This window comes from Scomber scombrus, chromosome 16 (genome assembly GCF_963691925.1).
Source record: "Scomber scombrus chromosome 16, fScoSco1.1, whole genome shotgun sequence".
Classification (NCBI taxonomy): Eukaryota; Metazoa; Chordata; class Actinopteri; order Scombriformes; family Scombridae; genus Scomber; species Scomber scombrus.
In genome coordinates, this window is record NC_084985.1 from 5502503 (window position 1) to 5527337 (window position 24835).

Genomic DNA, 24835 nt, shown 5'->3' on the forward strand with positions numbered 1-24835 from the left:
AGAATCAGAGACAAACAGTGACTGTGTGCCCAACATGTAACATTTAGTCACCTTCTCATGGTTGCAAAGAAAGACTCAATTGTTGTGTGTGTGTGTGTGTGTGTGTGTGTGTGTGTGTGTGTGTGTGTGTGTGTGTGTGTGTGTGTGTGTGTGTTTGTGTGTGTGTGTGTGTGTGTGTGTGTGTGTGTGTGTGTGTGTGTGTGTGTGTGTGTGTGTGTGTGTGTGTGTGTGTGTGTGTGTGTGTGTGTGTGAGGTTAAATATTCGTGTAAGCCTATCATTAAGTAACTTCAGTTCGCACTCTAAGGCTCTCCTCCGTACACGTAGATATACGTGCGCCAAGCGCGCAATTACGCACGCCCTCTCTCTCTCCCTCTCCTCCTTTGCCATTCACGCATTCACCCTCTCTCTCCACACACACATACACACACACTCTCACTCTTCGTTTGGAGAAAGTAAAGAAGGGGAGAGGGAAAGAGAGAGAAGGGAGAGAGAGTGTGATTCCAGGTCTCTCTCTGCTGCTCTCTCCACTTTGGGTACTTGTACCCAGTCTGAGTCAATGGGGCTTTAGCACTAAGGGGTTAAACGTTAAAATAAAAGATATTTATTCACCCCAAACCTCTTTTAGTGTTTAGGTTTTGTGCATTAACATAGACAGACATAGGTAACTCATCAAGGAAAGTCTTCGGGAGAGAGGTAGAGACGTCTCCAGAGGCGTGCCTTTTTTGTCTGTTGCCTCGCAGAAGGTTCAGTCGGGTCCCTCTCGTCGGCTGGCTTTCTGTGAGAGGATAACTTCCACCATATCCTACATTTACAGCTGAACCAGGCCGGCAAACTACTGCAACACTATGGATATTGGAAATTGTTCCCTACGGAAGAAACGGAGACCTTGGCGCATGGACTTCTCATCCTTCGCCTTGGTTGCCGTGGCGTTCGCCGTGTGCCAAACTACCGTGGCTCGGGCAGGTAAGACAGTTTGTCTTGTAAATGTTTGCGATGTTTTTGGCCACCTTTAGTGTTTTCCTGTTTAAAACATCTTCATGTTTCTTCGGTGTTTAACGTGTGTATTAAACACACACTTCATCTATCATCGGACACTTGGGCAACTGACATGCTTCTTTACATTTTCCCCAGAAAACGGGGCCAGCAGTTTCCCCACCAACTATCAACCCCTGGAATTCAAATGTGTTAATATGTGTTTTTATTTGTCATATTTAGAAGTTTATCTCCAGTTTCTGCACTGGGTCAAATTCATCGTCCATGGAGCATCCCTCTGCTACTTGTGCTTTCTACATGACTCCCAAAGGCCTTATGTGACTGAACAATGCTGCGGATCATTAATCAGAAATATGAAGAAGTGATGCTGAGGAAAGCTGTGTGTCCGAGTATTGATTTAGGACTTTTAGGGAATTTTCGTCGCAGCGTCTGTAAATGTCAATCCCCTAAAGTTCTTACGCAGAAAGTAATGACAACAATACAGTTAACCTTTGTGATATTTGTTACTTTTTGTAGGACTTTTTTTTTCTTATCGGGAATACAGAAATCTCGTCAGGATAACACACCATGTCCGATAATAGATTTTACGCACGGTAAATTTAAAAAAAACAATGGTCACAGATAAAGCTGAGAGGGTAAAGAAGCTTTATAGTCACTTTTTTGTTCCAGGAAACGAATAAACGCGTTATTGTGATCCGAATTAAAGTTGTTGATGCCCTTTTGCACCCAGTCTCACTCCGTCAGTGCCTGCACCCTGCTGACAGGTGTCATCTCACCAGATGTGGCGATTATCCACTGAGCTCAACTATTGCAGGCATGATTTGTAAACATTTTTCCTGACATTTTCCTTTCCACCTTATCCTCCTATAAACTAAATTCCACTATTAAGAATCTCGTTCAATTTTGACATGATATAGTGCTCATTTACGCCCTCCTGCAGCACCCCCATCCAGAGGGGGCCATGGGATAGGACGGTGCGTAAAGGTGCTTCAGTTGATTTTTGAGAAGATTTGCGATCTAATGAACCCACTCAGGAAATCTGTAGGGTTTTTATTATTATTATTATTATTATTCCTCGAAACTGAATGTTGGCCTGTAAGTGAACTGGTCTTTGCACATAGAGGCTGAAGCAGGGACTGTGGGAAGTTGGCTGGGTGTTTACCAGTTCAGCCTGTGCACCAGTCCATCCATCACTGCCTCCAGGGAGGGATTTCTACATCTAGTTTGTAGGATGTGACAAAGAGCCTATGGAAAGTTGATTTTCAGCTTTTTCCCCTTTGTGAAGAACGGAAGATTATATTTGTATTAGTTTTATGACAATGGCATTAACAAGAAGCATAGAACAGATGTTAAATGATATTGATACCTTTTTAGTCTAGAGGACTTTTTCCACTTTACAATTCTTAGTACTACATGGTACCTGTGATGACATTTTTAAAGTATGGACTAAGTTTCTGTAAAGTTCCCCCCTCACTCTCCGCAGTTAAAGATCAGTCAACCTTCATAAAGGAATGATCTGTATGTGCTGCAGTTCCCTGACTGACCTACTTGCCTTTAGTTATTTTTAACACAGAGAATCCATTGATTCACCTGAGTCCGGATCAGCTCACATCTAATTGAAGACGTTTGATGCAGAATGGCACTGAAGAAATGACATGAAAGATAAAAGGGTGTAGGCACAAAATTACAATGGTGTTGCTTGAATGACCTAATATATGTTTGTTTAAATGATAAATTAGGGAGTTTGGTTAAACCACTGTGCCTCTGAAGTTAGTTGGAACTTCATCTTTTTTTTAATATTTTGGTTTCTTAGCTTTTGGCATCGTTTTACAACTTGTCAGAAGTAGAAGTGAAGTTTGGCTGCTTTGACGCGTCATGCAGGTTTATGTGCAGAAACAGGTTTAGTTTACACAGACTTTTGGAGAAATAAATTTACTTTAGCACTTTCAGTGGACAGATGGATCAATGCCTCTTTATTTCAAGTTTGGATAGTTTGCGGGGACACTTGCTGCAGTTTATGGACCAAAGGGGCTTTTGTGCCTTAAACTGCCCTCCTTCAGTGTATTCTTTGGCCCCGTTTCCAATTTCAGATTGCGAGAGGCGATTGCACCTTCCCGTCGTCTCCCGTGTGTATTTTGGAGGCGGAAGCCTGAGACATTTTTGCTTTTTATGAATAGGTTATTATGCGGCGGAGCACCTCGGTCGCAGGGGTTTGGGAGTGAAAGCGTTTAGTGTCTCCGTGTCTATGCGCGCTTTGTACAGTTCTGTGTGTGTATATGCGTCTGTAAGCTATGGATGTTTTTTCTCAGTTCAGGGTGTGGAAATGTATGCCACATCGAGGTGAATGTGCCTCTGTGTGAGCAACACCTCGGCCAGGCTGTGTTTTTCATCATAAACGATGCTTACAGGCGCCGTGCGCGTACATGTTGAGTATATAAGAAAGTTAGTTTTTAGATTATCTGATCCTGTGACAATGTCTGAGTGACGAAGATAAGACACTCCCTTTACCTGTACGCTCGTGCCTGATAAGTGCGGGCGTGTGCACATGGCGTTCCTGCACGCGCCTAATGGATGGCACGCCTGTAGTTGGGCTTACGCGTTGGACCGTGGCGTGCACGTATCTGTGCGCGTCCCTGTGCTCACAGTGTGGTGCAGCAGCAGATGTTAGTGTAAACTATAACAGCGCCCCACCCAGGCTGTGAAAGACGGATTTAGAGAAGAAAGTGGTCAGATTCTTTCATGTTTATTCTCTCTGCCCTGGGAGAGTGAAGACATTTGGAAAAGAGGAGGAGGAACGGATGAGGCACAGCCATCACCCAGAATGCAGTGGGCCCAGGAAGGCATGAAAGCCGGGTTTTGTTTGAAGGAGGAGAAAATCGGAGGGCAATATTTTCTTGACATGGATGTTCCTCAGCTTCATTTCAAAGCAGAGCACTCCTCAAAGAGAAGTCTGTCTCAGTTTGGCTAAACATAACATAACCCTGCGCTCTCTCTCCCTCTCTGCTGCTGAATAGAGCTACTATATGTGGAGGCAGAGCAGGGTTTTGACAGTTCATTCCTGTGACTGTATGGAAGTGTGTGGTATTTCAGGCTTCTGTTGGACACATGTGACTCACTCTGGCAGCTGTAACCTCCTCCCTTTGATTTTTCTCTGTCTTGTCATCATTTTCATATGGGCCTTCATGGCTCTGGTAATCCACACCCATCCTCTCTCCTCCTTTCTTTTAAATATTCATACTTTTGTATTGATGTTAGACATCCAGGATGATGTGTCCAGTTAATTTTGGAGGATCCCAAACAGACATCAGCACTGTATCCATTTCTCTACAGCTATCATGGGCCATCACCAAATTGAAATTTCCAGTAATCTGTAATATCACCCAGAGCATCATCTAATTATTTAGTTGATAGGAGTTGGTAGATGACTATTTTGCCAATCAGCAAGCCACAATTCCTCTGAAAAATTAGGTTTAATTTGTTCAAAAAAGACCCTGTGATGCACCAAACTTAAACACACAGATGTCCTAAGCACATTGAATCTTTTTGCCCTGAGTTTAGCCTCTCAGGCAGACCTCAGTCTCATTCTGCATTCAACTTCCACCTCCTTCTCCAAGACTAACACACATCACCCAGAGCACAACCCTGAACTTTACAATGTTTTTTGTAAGATTATAATATTGTTTTTTTTAGAAAAGAAGTCTGGGCTTGCCAGGAGGCCACACAACTTCCCTGTTACTCAAAGTCAATGACTGTTGGCAAGTTTTTAATGTTCACCAGTTTACAGACAACCAACAAATTGGATATCTGAACACTGGCACTGTGGCACCTTAAGGCTCAGTTTATCAGTGATTTTTATCATAGATTATTTTGGGTGGAAACTCCCATTACTTACATTAGTGTGGGATTTCCTTTCCTTATTTGACACACTTCACTGTGTAACTCTTAATCTCTCACAAAAAAGCTGATTTGAAGCCTATAAAAAGTTACTCAGGACTGTCAAGTGACTCAGGTGTACTTCTGCAAAATGACATGGTACTGTATGCAGGGATAAGGCTCAGACTGTGGCAGTTCTTGACTAAAACTCATAAAGTCAAAGCTCAGTTAAACATACAACACTTCTGATGCCTGTAAACGTGAGTGATGTACTCAAGGACCTCAATTCTAAACCATGACATCTCCTCAAACTGTGAACTCATAAAAGCCTCTCAGACAAAACCACCATAACGCTGCAGACATGAGGGAGCGGCATGAGCATAAGACAGTTCTTCCTTCATCCGCAGTTTCATAGGTGATGATTTAGTGGTTTGTGTGTGTGTGTGTGTGTGTGTGTGTGTGTGTGTGTGTGTGTGTGTGTGTGTGTGTGTGTGTGTGTGTGTGTATGTGTGTGTGTGTGTGTGTGTGTGTGTATGTGTGTGTGTGTGTGTGTGTGTGTGTGTGTGTGTGTGTGTGTGTGTGTGTGTGTGTGTGTGTGTGTGTGTGTGGATAGTTAGTCATTCCTCTGTTTTAGCAGAAGATGTACAAGGAAGGCAGGAGAGCGTGCCAGCTTTATAATGACAGACTATAGGATGCTATTCCTAGTCACTGTTATTTTGCTGCTTCTAGGAAGTCAATGTAGGAGGGCGTGGAGACCAGCTGTGTGCTTTTCCATATAATGTTAATGCATATCTCTTTTCCAGACATCTATAGAGTCTAACCAATTTGAAAATAGTTTTAAATGTTGTTTTAGCTGGTTGCTTATTTAGACTTGAGTGGAAAGTGTTTCTCTCTGGTATGTTAAAAGACAGATTACAGCTTAAAAGTGTTCAAATATGACCTGAAAACCTATTTTATACACTCTTTCCTGCAATTTTAACTATTTAAAGTGTCATAATGCAGTAAACCAAAATGATCTACTAATATAATGCGGATACAGCTTTCTTTCATTCATTCTCACACCAGTTTCTTTTGCAGCATGCACTGGGAGGGTCAGAGAAACTTCCTAGATAGACTACACATGTAGATAAACAGGTTCAAATAAATAGCAATAATTATTTTCTAACACACCGTCATTGGTGTAGAAGAAACAGCCCAGTCATTGCATTCTGTAATTTAAGGAAGGCCAAGCCAACTCTACACAATGCATCAATCATTTTAACAACCAAATACAATTGAGTGCAGTGTTTTTGTGTTAGTGGCAGTAGTGCAGGAACAAAAAATGATGCACAGTTTAAGTTTTTAATTAGTTGAAGGTATGAAATGTTCCATTTGCAGGGCATTTCAGGGATGCGTCTCAGTGTTTTAGTAAAGAGCCGCAACGCAGCACATAACAACCATTCGATGTCCTCCTGCGGTCCCCTCTGCAGCTCTCTCTATTCATCATCTCTTCACAGGTTTTTTACAACTAAATTACACCTATAAGGATCCTCAGAATGAAGGGAAGATTTCTGATGTGGGGATTTCCACCCTGAAAAGATGTTAGTGTAAACAGTGATGATGATAGTTTATAATGCAACGCCAGCTTCACCGCTGTTCTCTTTAATATAAGTCTCACTTGTCACTTCTGGCTAGACTCTGGAGTAAATGAAGGTATTCTTATGCCACTACTAGTGACTGTATGTGATTCATTATAAATATGTAAGTTTATCTATTAGTGTTAAAGCAGTAGATTTGGAAAGTGGTGATTCAGTGTATGATTTTGGTTAGTATCAAAATCCTTAAGAGACCAAAGTATCTTTTTGCATGTTTTAAACAATTATCTATAATTTGCATTTGCACTGACCAGTCACCATACAGCAGAATATACATTTTTGCACAGTTTTGCTATGAAAATAATCCAATTAAGAGATGCAGAATCTCAGCTATCGGCAGCTTAAAACCAATTATATTGTCGGCAGTGATGTTTAACATGAGTTGAAACCTAATGCTGGTAAATAAAGTTCCAGTGACTCTTCTGTTTAATCTCAGAGGTGAAATAGTTTAGTGTAACAGCTGCTTTTCCTTTAAAAGTAACATATGCAGACTGTGTTTTTGGACTGTAAATTGAGCACAGTCAGAGCTGAGTTGTGAAACTTATCATTCAGCACAGACATGTCAGTCAGTGCAGGCTTACGACTGGTTTCTAATTTGTGCCCTTGCTCACTGTCTGTCCCATGTGATAGTACGTTTCAAGGAGCCACTGTCTGTCTGCTGGTCAGGGTCCTGTGGTCCCATTCAGGCCCTGTGGTGTCAGTATCCACCCTCAGTTCCAAACTGAGACTGTGGCCTCAGGCTCTGAAACCACACGTGGCTCCAGTAAGATACACGTTGGCAACATCAGTGCAGCACACACAGACAGGCATAAACCACATAATGGTACACAGGGGACAGTAGAGGACTTGGGCACATGTTGGCAGCAGCTCTTTTATGGAATATAGTGATATGTGAGAAAGCACAGAAAGCTGCAGCCAAATGCTGTTGAAATATGCAAGTGTCTAGTAGATTTGCTTCACTCATTAGCCAAAAAAACAATGGTAATCTATTCAGAGGCTGGTCAAATTTGAATATTTACTTGGCCAGTGGACAAAAAAGTTAATTGTGAACACTGGCTGCAACACACTAAAATCTGGCGCTGCTCTGTAGTGACGTATACACCACATGGACTGTGAGAGTCATCTGTACTAACACTCTAAATTTGTGCTGATAAAGGAAAGTGCAAGTATCTAAAAAAAACAACAATAAGCTAGAGTAGCAAAGCAAAGAACACCTTTTCCTTCATTTGGTCTTATAGAGTTTTTTGATGTCATAGTACAATTGTTTAATAAAGGTTTATAAGCATGAAACTAGAAAAAGAAAAAAACACAAAAAAGGATGAAGTTGCAGTTATTTGACTAAATGATAAAGGACATTTCCTCTCACTGCAGGACTTCAACTTATTCAGTAAGATATAATCAATGTTATTCAAGTATTTGAACTCTTGGTCGCCTTTCAGTGTTTATATGCCAGGTGCATTAGTAAGTGACATTTTACATTAAGGCAAATGATTTTCCAGTTCCCCTTATAGTCCCATGTCCTTGCTCCACACACTCCACCTTAAACAGAATTGTTTGACTTTTTAATGATAGTGAAGGTCTCTGTTGCTGTATAAAACAAACCTGTAACCTGCTTTTCAATTCACTGTGTGGGAACAACAGTGATGTTATATTGTACCTCAAAATAACATAAATGCCTTTCTAAGTCACTTTTGTCTTTAAGACGTCACCAGGTTTCACGCAGAAGTCTAAAGACAGTGCATAGACTGTTCAATCATCCCGCCAGTTTGATTAGTTTAATAAGTTTGTAAGACTTAAAAATGTGCCATCTCCTCTCTGTGTTCTTTAGTTGGGTAAGAGATCAGTGCCAGCACCTGTTTGAAGAGCATAAGTGACTGTGACTTTCAGATGTATGTTTAAATCCACATATGCTGTTCAAATACAGTCTCTAAAATGCTGCTGCTTTCCAGGCTCATGATAGTTTTGTACTTTTATCATCCTTTCCCTCCTCAACTGTTTCAACTTTTATCTAAATCTCGTTTGCAACTTGCTTTTGACTTTTCTGATGTTTTGGAGGAATTGAAGTGAAATGTTTGTGAAGATTTATTGACATTCATATAACATTCATATATATAGGATGCCCTTTTGGAGCGTTTGTGCCGGCCAGTTATACACTGGTCACATTTTAAATCATATAAATAATGTGAAATCTAATAACCTGTTTTTACAGCAATGCTCCACATAATGGATTTTCTGTCTGTTTACACTAAGAATTATAAATAAATTGTAACTATAGAGCATTATGTAGTAAATTATAACCTGCAGTCAGAGTTGTGCCCAAACGCCTAGCCATCATGGTCAGCTGGGTGGATGGAGTGCGGCCCATGATGGAGGAGCAACTGGAGTTTAGTTTTTCAGGAAATTACTTTTATATTTAACTGTTTGTAAGTTATGATGCTTTTTTCCCTGAAAAACCCTGACATCTTTGTGTATTCTTGGAAATGCATGGAGGTAAATTAGTGTACAGATTAATTTGTGTGTGTGTGTGTGTGTGTGTGTGTGTGTGTGTGTGTGTGTGTGTGTGTGTGTGTGTGTGTGTGTGTGTGTGTGTGTGTGTGTGTGTGTGTGTGTGTGTGTGTGTGTGTGTGTGTGTGTGTGTGTGTTAACCTGTGGCCTTTATTGAAAGTCCTTTTCACTCTGTGTCTCTAACAATGTGGTCGTTGTGTAAAGGTGAGAGGCGAGGGGTCAACATGTCAGCTGGAGTGTGTGTCTGGTATTTGACACAGCTGTACCAGTAGAGGGAAGGGGCGCGTAAACACACACACACACACACACACACACATACATATACACACACAGAAAAAAGAGCATTGAAGGCAGATTCACCAGGGGAGGAAATAAAGGTTTAAAATGACCAAAGAATCGCACACGTCTGCAGTGACAGTATGAACAGTATGATCAGTGACTACACAGTGCTGTCACTGTGATCGGACAGGTTTCAACACACACAAACATGCAAAATATTCAAATATCACCCATTACTGTATACCACATACTGTTTTATTTGACATTTTTAACTTACTGCCTTAATTGCTCCAGGCTATTGAACAAGTACTGAATGAGTGTAGAAATTGGATGAAATTACTGTATTGACTCAAATATGATATTTTAATCTGGAAATAACATTTGAAAAAGTATGGGGCTGTTTTATATCTGATACTACTTATATACTACTCTCTTTCACATACAACCACTCATTGGTGTCCATTATTTCTATTCATTCGTCTTTTGGGTTGTTTAATTTTGTGGAAAACTCAGTAAACCCCCTTTAAGTGCAAACTGATTCATTCTCTGATGCGTTGTGTGTATACAGGGTCTAATCTGTGTGTCCAGCTGCTACAGTATGTGCTCAGACAGGAGTGCTGTGTGTTTTCTGTTACAGTGTAGGCCGACAGGACATACACACTCACTGCATTAAAGCTTCAACACTGGGTAATAGTTGCTTGTTCAGTAAGCATTGCCATTGTTTATCTCTCACCCCTGTGAGTGTGTGTTTGTTTGCATAGTGTGTGTACAAGTAAACACCTGTGTGTGTGTGTGTGTGTGTGTGTGTGTGTGTGTGTGTGTGTGTGTGTGTGTGTGTGTGTGTGCGTGCGTGCGTGCGTGCATGTGTGTGTAACATCGTGTGGCTCCAGCCCTACAACAGAGATCGACTGTTAAAAGCGACGCCTGTCAGAAAGTTAATTAAGTCCCCTTCAGCTCCATCTAGTGGCGGCTGAGGGGAACTACAGTAATACGAACACACCGCTGAGACACTCAGCAGTTTTAGTAGCAGCACACCTCATTTTACAGTGTGACTGCTAACCTGGGTATCACATATGTTTTCTATCAGGTCGTATTAAGTTGGTGGTCTGCATGTTTGGTCAGTTGTGGTTTTGAGGAACCGAGCAGGTTAGACTGGAACAGTTACAGGATTGTTTCAGACTTGGGGCACCTGTTGAAAAAAATATATCCTTTTCATAATGCAGTACCCCAATAAACACAAAAAAGCATATCTTCATATCAGCTGATTCGAAGTTAAATCTACATCTGATTTGCATTTAACTGATTAAATTATCTTGGATTAATGGAAATTCGTGAATTGATTAATCATCATTTGGGGGTCAAGGTGAAATGGAGTCTCTTTTTCTACATTTCTAAAAAATAGTAGAAGGTTTTCACTGAGGATCAGCAGTTTATTGTTACATAACTGAACTGCCATTTTCATAATAGTTAATTGATAAGATAACAAACTCATATTTGCCTGCTTTGTGTAGATTAAGTAAAGTGGTAAAATAATAAGGAAGATGAACAAATGAACACGAGGAGGCTTAAACAAGATCCTTACCAACTTGCAATAATCAACATCATCTAAGTTTTAGTCATTAATACATTGTGGTACACAGTTTCATATATGGCACAAAATGGCCTTTTTCATTTGGACTTGAGCCAGTGCACTTGTCAGGAGGGATAACTGTACCAGCTACTGTAATCTTTACCTACAGCGCTGGTTCTAACTGCCCTCTCGTGCCTGGGAGCCCTGTTTCCTGTCTTAATGACAGCATTGTAATTGGCCTGCATTTACTTCAAAAGGCTGCAGCCATCTGTGAGCGCTTATGGTAAGAAAGGCCGATGGAGCGAGAAGCAGTAGAAGAAAGAAAGTAAAGAGAGAGAGTTGTGCCCCCCGGCTGTCTGTTTTCCTACCTTGTCTGGTTTCATATTTGCCAATCCTCATCTCACGAGGTGTATGGGTGCAGGTTTCCCTGCCCGGGCTGTGTGAGTGTGTACCTCTGAGGCCCCATGTGTTATTTTTGTGGGTGTGTTTTTGTCGTGATTGTGGTCCTCCAGGCAGGAAGGGCCCCTGCTGCAGATGTGAGCTGGGCAGGCAGCGGGGGAACAGAGCGGCACATTGTACTGGGCGTACTGGGGGAGCACGGGCTGCAATATGATCCAGTATCCTGCCATCACAGAACCATGCTGTCTACTGTCACTGCCTGATCCCCCCACCAAAACACACACACACACTCCACCTCTGTCTGAACCTCTCTCTCTCTCCATCTTCCTCTCATCACTCTCTTTCTCATTCCCAGCATTCCTGTGCAGATTTGGAAACTTGAAAAGTATGAAAAATAAATTCAAGGCTCTACTGTTTATATAAGGTTTAAAAGTTTCAAAATTGCAGAAAAGGTCTGAAAAAGTTAAAAACAAGATAATTTATGAATGTCCAGTCAAGGCACCAAAGTACAGAAAATAGTAAAAAAAGATTTAATGAGTGAATTCATTGCGCTCTCTCTCTCTCTCTCTCTCTATCGCTCTCTCTCTCTCTCTCTCTCATTTTATCAACCTGCTCTATATATAACTCCTCATCTCTGTTTTGATCTTTCTCACTTTTCCGCTTTTAGAAACTAATCTCTCCTCTGTTCATTTCCCTCTTCACGCAGTTGTTTTTAGGGAAGTTTCTGTTTTTTCGATGGTTAATGTAGCATCACAGTACCACTCAATCTAACCCTCACTTTCCTTCCTATTTACATATTACCGATTCCTTCCTCCCTCTCATTCCCACCATTCTCTTCCTCTTTCTCCCCTCCTCTTCCTCTCTGGGGTAGAGTGACGTTAATGGACTGTGGTCTAGACACCCTGAGGCAATATTAACGCGCCATTTGCTCTGTCTGAATAAATATTACCATCTGTTGACCACTTTGAGTGACCGTTAACTCTGGGTGTCACCTAAACACGCGCACCACAGATGCGATCAGAGCAATTTTTGGACAGAAAGTAAAACAGTATCCCTCATTTGTGGCAGTTATAAAGCATCATAAGTACATGACGTGAGATTAGTCAGTGACTGTGAGTCTATGAGTGTAACAAAAGCTAGGTAATGTAATGTACAGTATGTCTGCCAGCTTCTATTCATAAATGAAGATGGGCAGCTGTAGGCATTGATGACTCGGCCATATCATTTGCCAGGAAAAGTTTTGTCAAAGTGTTTCCTTGTGTATTGCTGATTTAAAGGTGATGGATACTGAACAATGCAGATTTAAGCCTGCATATCTCCCTCACTAATAAATAGTATCCATCCATTGTGTTAGGTTTCATAAATGTGGATTGGATTTCAACTTTTTGGTGCTGGATTTTGACCTCAAACTGAACATTTTTATCTTTTACCCCTGAAACTGTATATTGTTTTCTCTCCGTAACACTGTGAATTTTAAAATTGAGCCCTAATCTATTTTTTTTAAATACAGGTGACACATAAACTGTATATTTTGATGGCTTTGCACTTCAGGACAACTGTACTGTAGTGTACTAGCAGGTCACGTTTAGTAATAGTCTCATGTTGTTAGAGTTGGTGCCTTATGCTTTTTTCATGCTCTGTTGTGCTTATCAAACATGCTGAGGTGTTCATGATTACTCAACTTCTGCATAAACATGCTGAGGTGTTCAACTTCTACATAAACATGTTTCTTTTGACAGTTTATTAATGTGGCTGGCGAATAAAAGATAAAAACGAATGTGTAACTTTAATCTGCTTCATCACAGGAGGGGATTAGTTTTAATCTTTCATCAGTGTTGTAGTTTTTACCAGAGCAATGCATCACTGCCACCATAAGTTTATTATGAGAGGTGCCACAGCGGGGATGACTGTAAGTGATTTTAATTGGCTGTTAACAGCAAAGTTAGCCTTCTGGTGTACCTCAAACACAGGGACGCTCGCCAAGACTGAGGGAGGATAATTGAGTTCAGAAAAATGTGAATACTGGGTGTTGTTGAAAACTTAAGCTTCAATAACAATGGAACCTTTTAATGTGCTGTAATTGTCTAAGGTGGACTTTACAATTACATCTGGGTTCTCATATTGTGAAATATTACATGTGAATGCAATACCTCGTACCAGGATTTGTGTCACGCATCATGGTGAAATTACACTGAAGAAGTTAAGATTATAGCACAAAATATGAAGATAGTCTTATTAGTAAGTTGCTTAAAGTTTGCATTTTTTACTAAGAACACATTAAACAACTAATTTTTGAATAGCCAGTTATCACAATAAACATGATGTGGACATGTGTAAAAGAATGTACAGCAACACTGAGCTTAAGCTTTGTCTTCTGTCACTGATAATTTTCCTATGAAGGAAACAGTGTGAACAGTGTGCTGCTATTTTAACAGGCATCAAATATTACACCAACTGCAAGACAGTACACGTCAATGTCTGGTGTATGAATGGATGAGAAATTAGTCATCCCCCCTTTTTAAGATGTTACACTTACAGTGATGAAATAAGTGTTGGCATGAATGTAAAACCTACTGTTAATTATGTTATGCCTCTGTGGTATTACCACTTTTGATTTCTAGCTGTTTTGTAGGTACATACAGGTGCAGGTAGCTACAGTATTTATTTTTGCACCCCTTACCCCTGAAGGGTATCAAACTTCAAATTCCAGAAGTTACAGCCGTGCATCTGATAGGAGATGCACAGACTGCAACAGTGCCTTTGAGCAATGAACAAGTTTAACCGCAGTGCAGACTGAGGGTGGAGAAACAGACTGGTTGACCTCAGCGTGTGAAAATGGAGACAGGATGTGAGACTGGTGGCACTGTCTGTCTGTGTGTGTGTGTGTGTGTGTGTGTGTGTGTGTGTGTGTGTGTGTGTGTGTGTGTGTGTGTGTGTGTGTGTGTGTGTGTGTGTGTGTGTGTGTGTGTGTGTGTGTGTGTGTGTGTGTGTGTGCATACCTGCATTTTTTGTGTGTGTTGTGCATGTCAGGTGAGACTGTGAAATGCTTGTGTGTCCTCAGACAAACATTAACCTGACTCAGCACTATCAACAGCCAGTTGTTTCATTTGCTTGATAAATGTAAGCAGAATAGAAAAGACACTGTCTCCACTCTGGTTTAAACTGAACTTTACTGTGTACCTGCAATGGTTCATATATGTGGTTTGGACTGTTGCCAACTGTCAACTTGCCAACTGTGTGTGTGTGTGTGTGTGTGTGTGTGTGTGTGTGTGTGTGTGTGTGTGTGTGTGTGTGTGTGTGTGTGTGTGTGTGTGTGTGTGTGTGTGTGTGTGTAATTTATAGATGTAACATAACAGAATTTCTCAGCTCTTTGACATCGTCCATTTTTCTAGTTGTTTCGATTTCACCTGTTTTTAGTAATTAAATTACAAAATTATATATGCTCTGTCCGTCACATGCCGAGCAATAAGTCTAATTAAGAGCTTGTTAATAAGTCTAATGGCAATTTAATAAAATGTTCTTGTCTTGTTTCTCTTTCTGTTAATCCTCAGACCCAGTGGACGTTTTGCGGGCTCTGCAGCTTCCCTCTCTCCCCGAGGGTGTGAAGAAAGTCCCCGGCTTCTGCACATCCCGTCGTGCAGGCACCCCTGATCATGCCTACCGCATCACCAAGAAGGCCCAGATCTCTGCCCCCACCAAGCAGCTCTTCTCAGGTAGGGTCAAAGTGTTTAGAGAGACTGTTCTGTAAATTACCACAAGGGTGTTTGACCAGTACTGATCTCTCTTACCATAAATGCCAAAATAGGTTCAGAAAAATGGTTTTACAGTATAGCTAAGCCTTGAAATTTTGTGTGTCATACATTTTGTTTCCTTTTTAGTGTTCAAATTCAAATTGTTTTTAATGTCTTAACCATAAGTAACTCCAGTTGTGTCAAAGCAGGTTATGGTCATTAACAACAACAGAATAATACAAATAATTTAAAAAAGAATATAAAGGTGATTTGATAAGATGAGTTTCTTTCTGCTGGTTTTCCCTCACGCTGTGTCTGTCATGCTTATATTTTGTGATATTTTGCTGCTTCATTCCGTTCCATCCGTTTTTCCTCAAGCATAAATGGACTTTTCTTTTGGTCCGATAGTTATAATAAATTACTAGTATTTGAGCATGATCCCTACTAAAAAAAAAAGTTCTTTAATGGTTTTCAATGCACAACACAATTTTAATTACCTCTTTAGTTGGGGTAAATATGCTAGAAAATATTCTTTTCTGATTATGTTGCAGGTGTCTGAACCACATACCAAATGTTCATGATTTAAATCAGTGCACAAGAGCCAACTAACTGCCATTGTATTCATTACAACAGTGCACCAAAGTCATTAAACATTAAGCCCGCATATTAAATATTTACGATGCATTCCTGAGTGCAGAAACCTACAATTATCACTACAGGTTGCTATTTATGTTTGGGTGTATTTTAAATGTGGCTGTTATGCCCTTTGCTAGACTCCTCGGGGGCATAAAGTATAATTATGTGCTTCAGTGCAGAAAGCTGACTTAAACAGTGTGGGAGAACCAAAACAAATTAACTTTAGACTGCTGTCTGACACCCCGGCGTGAGGAAAGAAAAGAGAAAGTAGTATTTATGTGGTCGTGAAGAAATGCTCAAAAGTCAAAGTTAATTTTCAACTCGTTTTCTGAGGCTTTCGAGGCTCCTCTCTCCAACTGTTCCCACCTGTTATTATGTGTCCTCAACCATTTATGCCAATTTCATGTGTGACTTTATTCTGATATTCCATAATCAGGCGGTCCTGACACATGTCTCTTTCTTTAATTACTTTAAGTTCACGTTATTTTCCCATGTTCTGCTCCATCTCCTGCTCTAATCTTCTTCATTCATGTCTCCCTTCCTTTCTTAGTCTTTCCTAGCCACTTCTTTTTTATCCATACCCCTTGAAACTTTCTTCACTTTCACCTCCGTCTTCTGCCTGCCTTCGTCTGCACAATAAATAAATATTGAAGTGAAAGGTTGCCTCTTTCTCCTGTTTCCTTTCCATCGAGCCCACAACCCAGTCTAACAGTGACCAGTGTTTATGTTTGGGTTATGTTATTTAATCCTGTCCTTTTTTTTGTTGTCTCCTTCCTCCTATCCCTCCCTTCCCTCATCTTATCATCATAGGTCGTTTCCCGGAGAACTTCTCCATCATGACTCTGATAAAAGTCCAGTCTGGTCTCCAGGCCTTCCTTCTCTCTATCTACAGTGAGCAGGGTGTCCAGCAGCTGGGCGTTGAACTGGGTCGTTCACCTGTGTTCCTGTACGAGGACCAGAATGGCAAACCTGCCCCCGAGGACTACCCATTGTTCAGAGGCATCAACCTGGCTGATGGCAAGTCAGTAACCAGCAACAACCAGTTTGTGACTGGTTGAGATGACACAATTGGGGTCATGTGGGTGTGAGTGAGTGGCTGGGAATAGTATGAGTGTGAGTGTGTGTTGGAAGTTGTTTAGGTGATGGTTTGATGCCTTTTTAATCAGACCTGTAGTTACATTACACATTTATTCGCCTTCGGTTCCTCCTCCTTGTCTCTAGGTGGCATCGCATTGCAATCTCTGTTTCCAAGAAAAATGTGACACTGCTGTTGGACTGCAAGAAGAAGATGACCCGTCCATTGCCTCGTGGCAACCATGCAGAGGTCGACACCAATGGCATCACAGTGTTTGGTGCACGTCTGCTCGATGAGGAAGTTTTCCAGGTGAGGATATTGATTCCTAAGGCAAAAGGTATGCTGTTGTTGGTTGTTTGGCAGTGACAGTGAGTATGAACTTTTCCATGAGGTTACTGTTGAAGTTTTGTTAATTTAACACAGGGAGCAAGTTCACAGGTAGCAATTTAGTCTTAAAGGTATAATTGATTGAAATTAAAGATACTCAATATACTTAAAATGTTTTATTAAGCACTTTAATAGATGGTGCAACTCTACAGCTTTGTTCATCTGTTTGCTTGTTTCTTTGTTGTTCCTTCATAGGGAGACATCCAGCAACTGCTGATTGCCTCCAACCCCCAGGCTGCCTATGACTTCTGTGAACACTACAGCCCCGACTGTGACTCCCCTCTGCCCAAGACCCAAGCTCAGGACCCCAACACATACGTGAGTAACACCACAACCACAACCACAACATGAGTTCTTACGGAGACATTAAACAAATAACCTTATCAGTGAAGAATTATGTTTGATTCATCTTCCGGCAGGGAAGAATAACATCACACACCCTGTTATATATCTCATAAAGTTTACTTTGCAGTGTCGTCTCAGTGTAAGAGGCCTTTCACACAAAGTGAACACACAGCCACATAATTCCCATGGCTCTTACAAACTTCTGACCAGTGTAAATTGCAGTGTCAGCACTATGCTAAGACAACTGATTAAAAACTCTGTAGGCTCATCTGTAGCTCCGATAAAGCAGGCCCAAACAGAAGCTGAGGACTTTGTTTTCCTTTTCTATGGCTCTTTTTTGTTTTTTTAATTAAGTTACTTCCAGTAATCATAAACAAAAATAAATGTTCACTGGACCTGAATAGTCTAGATTTGTTTTCCCTTTCCTAGACATTTTTTCATTCAATTCCTGGACTAAGATATAACTGAATGACAAGATTTGTTATCCTTTTATGAATGATGGTCGTGTGTGTGTGTGGACTGAGGCACCTTTTTACAGAGTTTTTAAAAAGTTCCTCCAGCTCTTTTCATTTTTTCCACTTACTAACTTTTTTTTAAGTGGTCAGCACTGTCACCTTTTAGGAAAAAGATCCCTCATATTCCCGCTGTCTGGAGTTTGTAGGTTTTTTTCCATGTTTGCTTGAAGTTCCTCTGGATCCACCTGGTTTCTTCCCACAAAGGGATGATAAAATACACTTATGTCCAAAAATTAAATAAATGAGTTACTGATAGTTTAAAACAAAAGCCACTTTAAAGCAGTAGTCCTCTGAAAATGAAAGAAAAGTCCTCAGGTTCAGTTTGGGTCGTCTGATAAAGTCATCAAAGTGCTGCTCTCCCTTTCTGTCTTCCTCACTCATCATCACTGTCATCAGCAACTGTTTGTATCCATCCACTTTCCTCCTCACCTCCTCAGTCTGTGTGTCGCTGAGGTAAATAAATAAAACCAGAGGCGCTGTCATATCATACCCTGCCATAACCACACCACTAAAAAAAAAAGGGTACATTTCCATAATTTTGTACACTTTGCGTTGCAGAAAGATACGTTTGAATTGTTACAGCAGTGGGTTAGTTGTCACTTTTTCTGCTTTACTGAAATGAAACACAGAAAGGTAGGGGAAAGAGGATGATACAAGCCAATTATCAACGTCTTTCTCTGATTATTTCCTTATGGATTGAAAGAGAGAAAACTTAAAAAGATTAAGTTAAATTTTGATTGGTTTTCTGGTTAAATTGAAATATATCAGGATCTGGCATGAAGATGGCTTAAGGTGGAGCCTCTCTGCTTACTGAGACTGGTTGTGCACATTACATGCATTGCAAGCTTTGCTAGCTCTCCCTCATTCTTTGTCTCTCAAAAAAAAAAAAAAAACAAAAAAACCCATATATTGATATTTGGGAGCCCACAGTCCCCCCCCCGACACCAGCTGCAATCACAGAGCTACAGTAGCAAGTGATTTTCATCCGCATTCATCCATCCAAAGTACACGTTCTCTGTTTTACAAGCCTGCATGCTGGATCTTTAGTCATTATAAATCGTATCAGTCACTGTACAGAGCTCCAGCAATTCGTCCCAAACCCTGTCATGTTGATGCTATTGAGATGACTGCTCTCTGAATGAATACAAATCAGTGTGGTTTTATTCATTGGCTTCACCCATTGCTTTATTATTTGCTGTTTTCTTATTCATCAAGGTTGTCTGTGTATGTATGGACATTTTTAATTTTAACACCATTTAAACCAGAAGCACAGACTCCTTCTGATGAATGGAAAATAAAATGATCTTTGCTATCTCTCGCTGTCTATCACTATGTTTTATTTTATTCCCCATCTTGCTGCTTCAACCCAAATTCACCCCTTTTCTGCTTTACCTTTATTTATCCCTCTGTGGCCTCTGCAAAACTTCTTCACCTCCCCTTGGAAATCCACTCCCCACCCCCTCTATCATGCATTCTTCTCCTTCCATTCCTCTTGCTTTCATCTACTTTCTTTCCCTCCCTCCATTCTCCCATCTTTCAATCCTTCCATCGCTCTCAGTACTTTGATGAGGAGCAGGATGACCATGAATACCCCTATTATTATGAGGAAACAACAGGCATTCCCGCCTCCTCTCCGTTCCCCTCTCCCCAACCTGGGGCCCCCACTCAACAGGTAAAGAGGGAGCAAGAAAGAGGGAAAACATGAGCGGGGTTTGAGATAAGGGAAGGAGAATGAGAGAGAGGTATGAAGGAAATAAGAGAGGGCATACTCAACAAAATAACAAAATTTAACGATTACATTTCCCATAAATTGTGCACATCCCGCAGTGTGTTTTACTATTATAAAATGCATCTTTATTTGAAAATGTACAGTACATTTTCACCTTTATTACTCTATATGCCTCTCATCCTTCATCCCTCAATCCTCATCACTCCATACCTCACTTATTTTATTTACATCTCACCTTTATTGACCTCTCACACATCCATCTAATCGTCACACTGATTTAACGCTGCTCCTTGTAATTTTTTTGTCCTCATGTCATTTACATGATGTCGTATATGTTTGTGTGTCTAGATAGAGTCTATGTTCTCATGGTGGGGGCACTAGGGTGACGTAGATGCAGCTGTGTTGATGTACACACGTGCACATATATTTTCTCTTATTCTTTTCTACTCACTTCTCCAATCATCATTTCTACCTCATACATCCCATCCTGTTTCATCATAAGCAAAGCCAAAATATATTCTCCCAAATAGTCATGTCATGTTATTTGTACAGCTGATTTAAAACATAAAAAACACAGTTGACCAAAGTGCTGAACAAGCTTAAAATATCAAAATAATAAATATAAAAAAATAAATAAGTTTAAACAAAAGAAAGCAATAGACATGACAATAACAAAGTAATTGCATGGTGAACACTTTACATCACCAGTGCAAGTGTATCTTGCAAGCTGATTTGTAGTAAAACAAAAAGCAAATAGCCTGAGAAGGACAATTTGTTTATATCATTTTTGTTTTAGTTCATTTGTAAAGGTTTTGTTCAGACTAACTGCAGAGGATCTAAAAAATGGCAGGTAAAAGTAACAGGGATTAAAAGCCTTGCTATGTACATACTATTGTCTTTGGTTTTAATTTGTGGGTCTACTTACATCATTTCAAACCAATAGATTACTTGATGATTGGGTGTTTTTGCTTTTTAAGGTTAAACTGAAGAAATGCTAGGACCAATTAGCAATAGAAAGAGTGGGTGTGTCAGAGCAGCTTTTTCTTTATCTGACTTGGGTCTTTGTACATAAGTTTTGCTTTAATTCCTATTGAGTACATGATAGGTGGGGTTTGTCACACAGTGGTGAGACAGAAAATGTAGACAGTGTTGGATAAGTTGATCATCACAGTAAAGCATAATTAAACTGACTGTCAAATGCTTCCCTGTGATGTCTGAATTTCCCGGCACTTGTTGCATGGTCTTTTTTGACAAAACCCACCTATATGGCTTCAAAGTGGATTACAAAAAAACAACAGACAGGTTTGCAACACTGTTTGACCAGGGCATGTGTTTGTGTTGTCTTGTTACTTGCATGATTTCTTAATTGTCTTGGAGGATGTCACCGCATGCACCTACTGGACCTCTGCATCAGTTTACATTCCAATTTTCAGTCAACATGGGAATATCAATGCACATGTTTTTTTAATTTCTTGGTATATGCATTCATTGTTGTACATCTCACTGCATACATAGCATAAATGTATGCCATAGTCTCTCTCCTTTAGGTCTGTTTTGTGTTTCTTATTGCATATTTGAGAAGTTTACATTCACTTTGATGGCCTGTATTTCCTTCACATAGTATTATCTGGGTATTTTTTTTTTTCAGTTTTCAGTTTGCACTTCTTTTATTGATAGCAGCATGTGTAATGACAATCATGTACAATAATATTCATGTTGTTGTTTTTACGTGACTAACATGAATTTGCATGTCAGCCTGGCATCAATGCTCCTGCTTCTGCACGGCTGATAAGCAGCAGCCTTCTCTTACTAGTAGTATGAGCACTCAGTGAAGTCATCAACTGTGTGTTTGTGTGTGTGTTTGTGCACATAGCAGGTCAGCGTATCCGTTGTGTGTATTTTCGTTTGTGTGTCTGTACAGTTTGTGTGTGTTCAGCAACAGCTTTACCTCACCAGTCACACCCTCAGTGCCTCTGCCGACCCACAGGCTCCAGATCTTATTAGCACAAAGACGCTGCTTTGTCATTTAATATTGAGAATGGCATTACTGGAGAGATCAGCAAAAATAACTCTAAGTCAAAGACGTGAAATTTCTCAATTATCTTATGTGGATTTGATTTGACAATTTGTTTGAGTACTGATACTTTTGAGTTGAACATTTTTTAATTATTTTAAAAACAGAAATCATCATCTGCTGTATCCAGTAATGCCTGTACAGTCTCAGTAAATCATCCAAGCCATAGCCATCTTTATGTCATTGTTTCTCAAAACATCCATTCTTGTCTTTCTCTCTCCTGTCCATCCCTTGTTTGTGCTTTTCATCCCCCTCCCAACCCCTCCACGTATCTTTGTCTTCCTTCACTCTCTCTCCGTGTCTTTGTCAATATGCACTTTTACACATTAAATAACATATCATCCAAACAAAATAAACACTGATATTAGAAGAAGGCGCTCAATGGAAAGGCAGCCCCCACTAAATCTGCCCCTGTCAAAGCCAAACCCTCTCCAGTAAAAGCAGCCAAGGCTGGACCATACAAACTTGTAGTCAAGCCACCTATGCCCACCAAAGCCGCCAAGTCTTCCACTTCCAAGCCATCCAAAGCAAAGCCCACTGCAGTACAGATCCTCTTGTCTAAGATCAAGCCAACTGCGGCAGCTAAATCTAAGCCCACCGCTGCCCCAGCAAAGAACAGCAATGGTAAACCAGCTGAGAAGAAAGAAAATGGCACAGCTAAAGCCAATGGCAATGGCAAAGCTGCTGCAGCAAAAGCTAACGGCAATGGCAAACCTACAGCTGAGGCCAAACCTACAGCTCAGGCCAAAGTAAATGGAAATGGCAATGGCAAGGTTGTAGCTGAGAAGAAAGTCAATGGTAATGGGAAATCCTCTGCAGATAAGAAAGCCAATGGAAAGGTCACCATTGTGTCTAAGACTAATGGAAATGGCAATGGAAAAGCTGCTGCAGAGAAGAAAGCTAATGGAAATGGAAAAACGACCATTGAGGTTAAAGAGGTTAAAGTCAAAGTTAATGGAAAAGCAGAGAACAAAGTTAATGGTGAGGCTAAGGCTAATGGCAATGGCAAAGTTACTACTGTGGTAGAAAAGAAAGCTGCAAATCAGGCAAAAATTGAAACCACTACAAAATCAAAGACTGAGAAAGTCGTTAAAGTTGAGAAGATAGAAAAGACTGTGGTCAGTGCAGCTAAATCAGCTGTCAAAGTAGAAGCTACCAAGGTACTGAAATCCACAAAAGCACCAAAACCTCAACCTACAAAAGTTGCAAAGGCTGTTGCCACCAAAGCTCCAGCAGCAAAAACTCAAGTGAAGGCAGAGGTCAAAGAAGTCACCAAAGTTAAAACTGTGGTCAGCAAGGTCCCCCTGGTCAAATCGACGGTGAACAAAGTCGTGAAGACTGTTGTCCAAAAGGTTCCCTTCTCGAAGAAAGTAGTTTCAACATCAGCCCCTGTCCGGCCAACTCCACCCAGACCCACGAAATCCAAGGTGGTGGACATTAATGTCAAATCCCAACACAAACCTTTCCCACCCTTCGGAAAGACTGCGCTGAGTGGAACTGGTGTCCCAGCGAAGAAAATTACCAACAGTTATCAACAGGTACAACAGGAGGGCCCATGGTCAGAGTGTCCAGAGCTGTATGTGCCATCTGTCCCATCTGGTTGCCAGGTCCTTCCACCATTCAGGGTCTGCAACAACATTTTGTGAATCTCTTTTTATAAACAGTTTGGTCTCTTTATATGAGGTAGTCTGTGCAAATTTTGAGGCAAATCCTTGATGGTGGACAGTCTGGACTTCAGAATGGAAGTTGGTTCATACCAAGCTGGGCACCCTCTCCTCTGTTTATATATCATATGATCTTCACGATCGTCCAAACTTCTCCATATGATATGATACAGCGGAGCACATTGTAGCATGGCTAAATGTACAGTTTCATTGTTCTTTACTTCACTTCATACTCCTACCTTAAAGCTGCTGAAACTGGATCTCAGAACCTGAATACACTCCAGCACTTCGTCTCTTTTCTTTTTTCGGGAAACCATTAACGAATCAGTCAAATGAATGAGCATGGATTGTTATGGTACAGAAACTAAACCTGAGAAAACACAAATACTATCACATTCTACACACATGCACACAATTATATTTCCCTGTCACTCTGTCATTCTCTCTTTGTTTTGTTGTTTTTCTTGAAGTACCTGTGTTTTCTCTGCGATACCTGTCTCCGGTCATATTTTGTATCAAATATGAATAAAGCAGCTTCACAGAAACCAAAAAGCAAGCTTTTAAATCAGAGCTTACATTTCATTCAATGTGTGCGGTTATCTTCTATGAAGCTAACTTGCTTCAAGGTAGAGAAACGTTGGGAGGTTTATATTCATTAGTGGGTTCTAGAAAATTCAGACCATGTTTTGACTTTTACATCAAATTAACTGATTTCGGTTCTGTGAGGCTGTTGATTGGGTTGTCTCTCTGTTTTCTGGTCTTGGGTGAAACTAGACATCCCAAAGCATCAAGTCATGATGTTTTCATCTCCAGGGATGGATAGAGGCTCTCAACCCTATTTCCAGTAAGAGCAGACTTAACCCTTTCATGAATCTTGGCTTTGGGAGCTTCAAAAAGCAAAAATTGCTCAACAATACAATGAAAAGAAATCTCAGCAAAGTGGTCTCAATGACTCCCTAAATCTTGCACCTGGCAAAATTTATAGTCATCGAGACTTTGAGACTACCTGAAATTTCTTTTCTATAATGGATCTTTACAACTTTAAAAATGTGAGTTGCCAGTAAAAATGACTTTGCCTTTGGCAACCACAATTTAAAATGTGTTTCGTTCTCTTCTTTTAACTCATCATCACTTACAAGCAGACTTTGAACTAACCGCGCTCTTCCAATCAAATCTGCTTACTTCCTCCCTGCTCCCACTTCCTGTCAACTTGACCAATCAGGATGTAGACACTGAATATTCCGAGGCTGGCCACACCCCTACAGAGACTGATTATTACTATGAGGAGACGGCCCAGCTGCCAGAGGGTGAGGTGTTTGGACAAGAAGAGATCCCTGCACAGGTAAAAAAAAAAAAAACACTGATCAGTGACACAGGTCAAAGAGGAAATCCCAGGAAAAAAGGGAAAGCAGATAAGACTTATAA

The 24835-nt window shown here is 40.6% G+C and overlaps 1 protein-coding gene across 1 annotated transcript in view; it reads left to right on the top strand.

Annotated features, from left to right (window-relative positions):
• Window positions 1-846: 846 nt before the first annotated feature.
• col11a2 (collagen, type XI, alpha 2) overlaps window positions 847-24835 on the top strand; it is a 45884-nt gene continuing 21895 nt past the window's right edge. The window contains exons 1-10 of the mRNA XM_062435386.1: window positions 847-964; window positions 1935-1968; window positions 7132-7264; window positions 11368-11472; window positions 14802-14967; window positions 16432-16642; window positions 16843-17005; window positions 17279-17401; window positions 19502-19615; window positions 24633-24752. Coding sequence (XP_062291370.1) covers window positions 847-964; window positions 1935-1968; window positions 7132-7264; window positions 11368-11472; window positions 14802-14967; window positions 16432-16642; window positions 16843-17005; window positions 17279-17401; window positions 19502-19615; window positions 24633-24752 — 1287 coding nt within the window. The remainder of the gene's footprint in view (window positions 965-1934; window positions 1969-7131; window positions 7265-11367; window positions 11473-14801; window positions 14968-16431; window positions 16643-16842; window positions 17006-17278; window positions 17402-19501; window positions 19616-24632; window positions 24753-24835) is intronic.